Source organism: Cynoglossus semilaevis, chromosome 4 (genome assembly GCF_000523025.1).
Source record: "Cynoglossus semilaevis isolate Cse_v1.0 chromosome 4, Cse_v1.0, whole genome shotgun sequence".
Classification (NCBI taxonomy): domain Eukaryota; kingdom Metazoa; phylum Chordata; class Actinopteri; order Pleuronectiformes; family Cynoglossidae; genus Cynoglossus; species Cynoglossus semilaevis.
In genome coordinates, this window is record NC_024310.1 from 5,753,878 (window position 1) to 5,759,755 (window position 5,878).

The window sequence follows — 5,878 nt, forward strand, 5'->3', positions numbered from 1 at the left end:
CAGCAGCAGCAGCTGGGCAGGAAGGCAGTGATGGATGAGGACGACACGCATAGCCTGTCCTACTCCAGCCACTCGCAACACTCCTCCGGAGCCACCGAGCCAATAAGGGTGGCGCAGGAGGAAGACTTGACCGACCAATCGGACCACTTGACCTGATTGATGCTCTGCTTGGCTCTCGCTTCTCTCCTCCCGTATCCTCTGAGCGTGGGTGTGAAAGGACACGGCGGAGGGCCGCTGCAGTGGCCGAGCCGAGCTGCGAGTCCGCACGCTGAATCACACAGGTCACAGTGACGTGAACAAACCACATGACGCACCCTCCACTGATCACATTTGTGTGCAGCCGTATTTGCAGTAAGGCCCTGGCAGAGTGACAGCTGAATCCAGGTTAGTGTCTGTGACTGAAGACAATTCCCTTAAGACAATTTCTTCATCCATAAAGACCGAGGTCACAGAGGTGGGGGATTTGCTTGTGATGCTTAAACTCTTATAAGAATGACTTGTTATGTAACAGCTGAGCTTTCATGTACATAATACTAACCCTTTATTCAGGTTTCTGTCCCTGGTTACCCCTGTAATACACCACGTGCCTGTAACATTCTCAAAATTAGTCCAGATGCTAGAAGACGGCAAACAGACGCAAAGCACCAGAGGTAAGCAAGGCCTGTCCATCTTTTAAAAAAGTGATTAAAATATTCCTCCCTCCCCGTCACCCCTCCACCTCCGGCCACAGAGTTCACATCATCAGGGTAGACAGATGGATAAGTAGAGAGACATTTGCCACTTCAGAAACAAGTAGGTGCCCCTTACCGAGAGAAGTGCACCCAGATTAAAATGAGTCATCTGAAGGAATATAAATCCACGCTGACGAGCTCACACTGAGAAAGTACAAATTACTGGAGTGTCCCAGAGCCCTGCTGTTTTCAGCTGGATTATTTATAGACGCCTTTTTCTTCATAATCCAGGTCATGTGTTACTACATGGTTGTGTGTACCATGTACAGTAAGCTGCTGATGTCTATATATAGTGTGTAGCTCTGGCACACAGTGTGCTTTTTATTCATGTGAAACCTAATTGTAAGAGTAGGCCTGAAAAAAAAAAAACAAACCCCGTAGTACTTCATGTCCATTTTTACACAGGCATATTACCAAACGCCAGACATAGAGCATTGACTTGATTCATGTATATTGTGTGTGTGTGAGTGTGACTTGCATTTTAGAAATGTAAGTCTTTGATCCTTCATAATTCTAAGACTTTCTCGAATTTGTTCAAACACAAAGTCTCCATCCTGAAGATCAAACCCACCAGTTTAAACTGAATACTAAATACAAACGTGATGTTTTCATCATTAATCGTTAGAGTCGTGAACACACGCAGCATTTGAATCTTTCCACTCAAACTCGGCTGATTCTCTTATCTCTTCCTCTGTGGCCAAGTAGAAAACTATTAATTACCACTTGAAGCCAAAAAGAAAAAAACACCATTTTATCTCTCCTGCACTTTCTTCGATAGTTCCTGAGAACTGCTGCCAATGTCGTTCTATCCTGATGTTTTGTGTTTATGCTAATGTGCTGAAACCCCTCAGAGACCCCTCAGTTTGTATGGTTAGCCCCCATAGATCATCTATACTGGTATTAAACTATTACCAGGCTTCAGGATTTGTCAGGATTGTTATCCTTTAGTCCAGACTTTGAATTCTTGATGCATCCAGAAATTTCTGTTCTTTGATGAATCGTTTGTATTGTTTGAAGATGCACAAGTGCATTGTCCTTAAAACCCAACAATATATTCAAATGTTTAAGTTATTGAGGCTATCAATTGATTAATAATTTTAATCAGATTAATCACAAGCTGTGATTACTCGTGATTTTTTTTCATAAATAATTTACCAACTTTTAACATCCCTAAATTGCTGTGATTGGTCAGTTTTATGTGATCAGTCATTTTATTTTTTATTGTTTGGAGAAGAAAATAAAAGTAAATAGAAAATAAAGTGGCAGGGAAAAGTTTTTGTGTTTTTAAACATTTTAAAAACACAATATAAAATAAATTAAAAAGAAATTAACTATTTACTGCTGTAAATTATGTATATATCTGTTTTTAATTAAAATAAAAGGGAGAAAACTTAAACTAGCAAAATTACACAAATGCAAATCTGCATATAAATCGACTGAGGAAAAACCCAGAAGAAATCATTCATGATTATATGAAGACCTTTGGTAAATTTTTCAGCAGGCTCTGTAATGACCTGGGGCTGCATTTCAACAGGTGTTTCTATCGCAGCCTAGCCTACCTCACCACCCTACCTCTCCAGTCATATTATAGATTGGATTTTTTATTTTAGTTTTTTCTAAATTGGATTGGGTCTAACTTTATGAGTAAAACAGGACACGAGAGTTCACAGCTCTCTATTATAAGCAGAGCTAACATGTATAAACACCTTGTTCTACTAAACAGGATCGAGCCACTACAAATAGGAACTCCATCATATTCATAGTTAGCACCAGGATATTGAGTCAAACCTTTAAAAAGTCTACCTGAACACAGCTGTAATGACATCATCAGGGTTTTTGTTTTTTTCCTTTGCTCTGTTTTCCGTCTCCACCCCTTAGCCAGCGTGTATTTAAAATGTATATGTGACATGCAGCGTTAACTGCATGAAGTGGTGTTTAAAGATAGCATCAGTGTTTGTCTAGTTCACACTAAGAACTAAAAGCATATGGTCATGCCTTAACAGTGAAGTCACTTGTGTCGCTTTATGATAAATTAAACTATACTGGATATATCTGGAGTCAGTTCAGCAACCCTTTAAACTGGTGTACTTGTTGATGCAAAGTGATTAAAGAGGCCATGTGAGACTTGTCCATGTTGTTAACTTCAATTACAGTTCTTCTGTGTCTTTTTTCATTAAAGCACAACCGGCTAAACTGAAAACATCACAGAGAGACAGAGAGAGCAAAGAAGAAGTTGAGAAGTTCAGTAAGTCCAACATATGCTGTAAAAATTAAACTGCTATGAAGAAAAACACCTTTCTATTAGAAGATTTCACAGTGGTGTTGTGGCTAATGTGGTTTCTTCTCGAGGACATAGGAGAAAAATTCATTCTTTTGTCTTTGTGTATTTCTATTTTCTTGCATGAAAAGTGTTTTGTTGAATGGATTGCAGAGTCTGTGCCTCAGAGAGACGGGGGATAAGAAAAGATAATGTACTAAATAAGGACCAGTGTGAGGAAGTAGTAAGCTTTAGATTAGGGACACCTGCTGGTCAGGAGGAACAATTACAAGCAAATACGGAGTTCATATAAAGCAGAGGTGTTTGTGCTTTGGAGCTACTATTGATACAACTAGGTTAAAGTGATGGATTACATTGAAAAGAGTAAATACATATTTACTGATATAAACAGAAAGTACTTTATATGTTTGGGTACTGTAGCTGTTTTACTTTTTTTTTATTGTTCGTTTTAGTTGCTTATGATTTAGGAGCACTCCCTTTCTGATCGAATGGTAGGTGGCGCTCTACTCGATGGGCATCTCTGATCTACTATAGATGGTTTCTCTGGGAGAGTCAGGGAGTTGGAGCCACTCTGGCCTTGAGAGCTTCAAACCACAGTGGTATCAGGTGACTGTTACAGGAGTACAGGAAGTGCATTGGGTACAAAAGAAACGTGGAGTACAAAAAATATTGAGTACATACTTTGGAACATTGAGTGCCCAGGGTTTCCATTACAGGATAGTCCACCAACGGCTCATTGTTCGCAAATTGTCTGTTTAATTTGTGAATAATGTCTCTTAGAAATGGAAAAACATTGGTTTTTTTACTCTTAACGCCTGCCTGACAATCAAATTGAGTGGTAATTTGTTCGTATGTGCACCATCACACTCATCTTCATCATCACGGTGAGAGTGAGGATGAAGATGAGGAGCCCTTCTGTGTGCCACAGTGATTATTAACATTTGGAGCTATTGTGTGCAAAGACGGGAAGTTGTGATCATCATTTATGACATTTGTGTCATAGAGATTTGTGTCAAGAGAAAGGAAATCTTGCTCATAGGTGTGTGTGTGTGTGTGTGTGTGTGAGAGAGAGAGAGAGAGATCTTGGTACAGTGATTCCCAACGGCTGTGTCGTGGCACACTAGTGTGCCGTGGAAAATTATCCAATGTCACTTAATTGGTCCCAAAATTATTATTTATTATTGCAAATATATTTTCTTCCGCTAGGTGGCAGCAGATAAAAAAGATAATCAGAGCTGTTGAAGAAGATCTTTGTGAGTTTTTTTCTTCAATTCCTGCCAGTAATTCAGCATTGTCTTCAACTAAACAGGAGTACATTATTAGTCAATTTAAACTAGAATATGATTATATTTCATTACATATCCTTTTTTGTTGGTGGTTGGGAAACACTGGTATACTGTATATAGAATGTTCAGACACAGAAAAAACCAACAACGCCCCCTGTGTGAGTGAACCCTGCCTGCTTTAATGTTAAGGTTAAAGCATGCTCACATCTGAATACAGCTGATGTGATATCATGCTTTTAGTTCAGGTTTTTAATCTGTAACCTTTCAAACAACCTTTGATATGTGACATTAAAGGTTCATAGAGATTTGAGACAGCATTGATTTTCCCATAATTATTTCATTTATTATCCATAATCTCCCAGAATCCTGTGCAAGCTTTAAGATATGCTGTGCATAAGGCTGTAAACAGCATCCAGGCAGATTGTTGTTTTGACAGTCTTTAAGACGTGATATATGTAAAGTATAAGACGTGATATATGTAAAGTAGATGTGTTTGTAGGCAGTCAGCCTCTGGGTTAACTCCCCCTCTGACTCTGACTCCGTTCTCCAAAAATCTCACACTGATCTGTTCTTTCCACAATAATTGATGAGGTTATTCCGGAGGAAGTTCTTTGGATTCTTACAGAGTGACGTTGTATAAAAGTGAGGAATTTCTGTTATGTTATAGGTTACTAATAAAATATGTGAAACATATTTCCTGCTCAGTGATTGGTTACCCATTATATATATAAATAATAGATATCTATTTTATGTATTTATATATACTTATTATTTTCTACATTTAATTTATTCCTGAAACAAATACTCAAGCGCAGCTAAAATAATTTTTCATAGAAATTATACATTGAATTGACAGAGAGAAAAAAAAATACTAAACAGAATCTACAAAAAAGTACCGTGGTTTCCAAACAGGGATAAGAATTTGGCCTGTACAAAGTGAAGCAAGAACGTAGACAGATTGTGATGAATCCTTTGGCGACACCACGTGGTCAGAAAATAAAATAGCAATAAATAAATAAACGCTTAGCTGATTTCACTTTCTATTTCAGTGAAAGTCAGCGTCTACAGTAAAGTTCGTTCGATTCTTCAGCGAGGCATTTTTCTCGATGGACAACAACCAGGAGACAACACGCACCTGTACCCAATGGTAAGTGACCACATAATTTGATCACTTAAGAAAAAAACGTTTGTTTAAATGTTTTTGTGTTGCAGGTGAACATACTGCACAGCAGTCGAGGCTAATCGTCATGGGCGTTATGGGGCTAAGTCCCAGTTTAGGCTACGTGTTCACCGAAGGAATGATTTAAAAGCAAAAACATTGATCAAAAGCAACAAAAAAGAATAGAAATACGCCCATGTCATTTTTGTAAAATTTTTCTTCTTTTCTTGCATATTTCTCATAAAATTAGGGCATCTAGAGGAAACGTTTTGAAAGCCAAATGCGTGCATTTTTAGTCATTTTTGAAGAAAGTTTTTTTTTGGACATTTGTTCAGGATCTTATTGGTATAGTATTTAACTGTGATCAAAGGTTGGCGTACCAAAAAAGTATATTTTTTCTGAATTTTAACCACAAAAATGGACA

General features: G+C 38.1%; 2 protein-coding genes across 3 annotated transcripts in view; both read left to right on the forward strand.

The window, feature by feature from the left end:
- Window positions 1–180, forward strand: part of lrrc75a (leucine rich repeat containing 75A) — a 27,714-nt gene extending 27,534 nt beyond the window's left edge. Inside the window, exon 6 of the mRNA XM_017032257.2 lies at window positions 53–180. Within this exon, the coding sequence (XP_016887746.1) occupies window positions 53–156 (104 nt within the window). The 3' untranslated portion in view covers window positions 157–180. The remainder of the gene's footprint in view (window positions 1–52) is intronic.
- Window positions 181–537: 357 nt separating this feature from the next.
- LOC103377832 (TRAF-type zinc finger domain-containing protein 1-like) overlaps window positions 538–5,878 on the forward strand; it is a 9,770-nt gene continuing 4,429 nt past the window's right edge. Inside the window, exons 1-3 of one of the 2 annotated variants that reach the window (XM_025054955.1) lie at window positions 538–650; window positions 2,911–2,976; window positions 5,345–5,442. In XM_025054955.1, the coding sequence (XP_024910723.1) occupies window positions 614–650; window positions 2,911–2,976; window positions 5,345–5,442 (201 nt within the window). In that variant the 5' untranslated portion in view covers window positions 538–613. Of the gene's footprint in view, window positions 651–2,910; window positions 2,977–5,344; window positions 5,443–5,878 lie in introns of those variants that run through there. The other variant, XM_008308795.3, reaches the window with a different exon arrangement.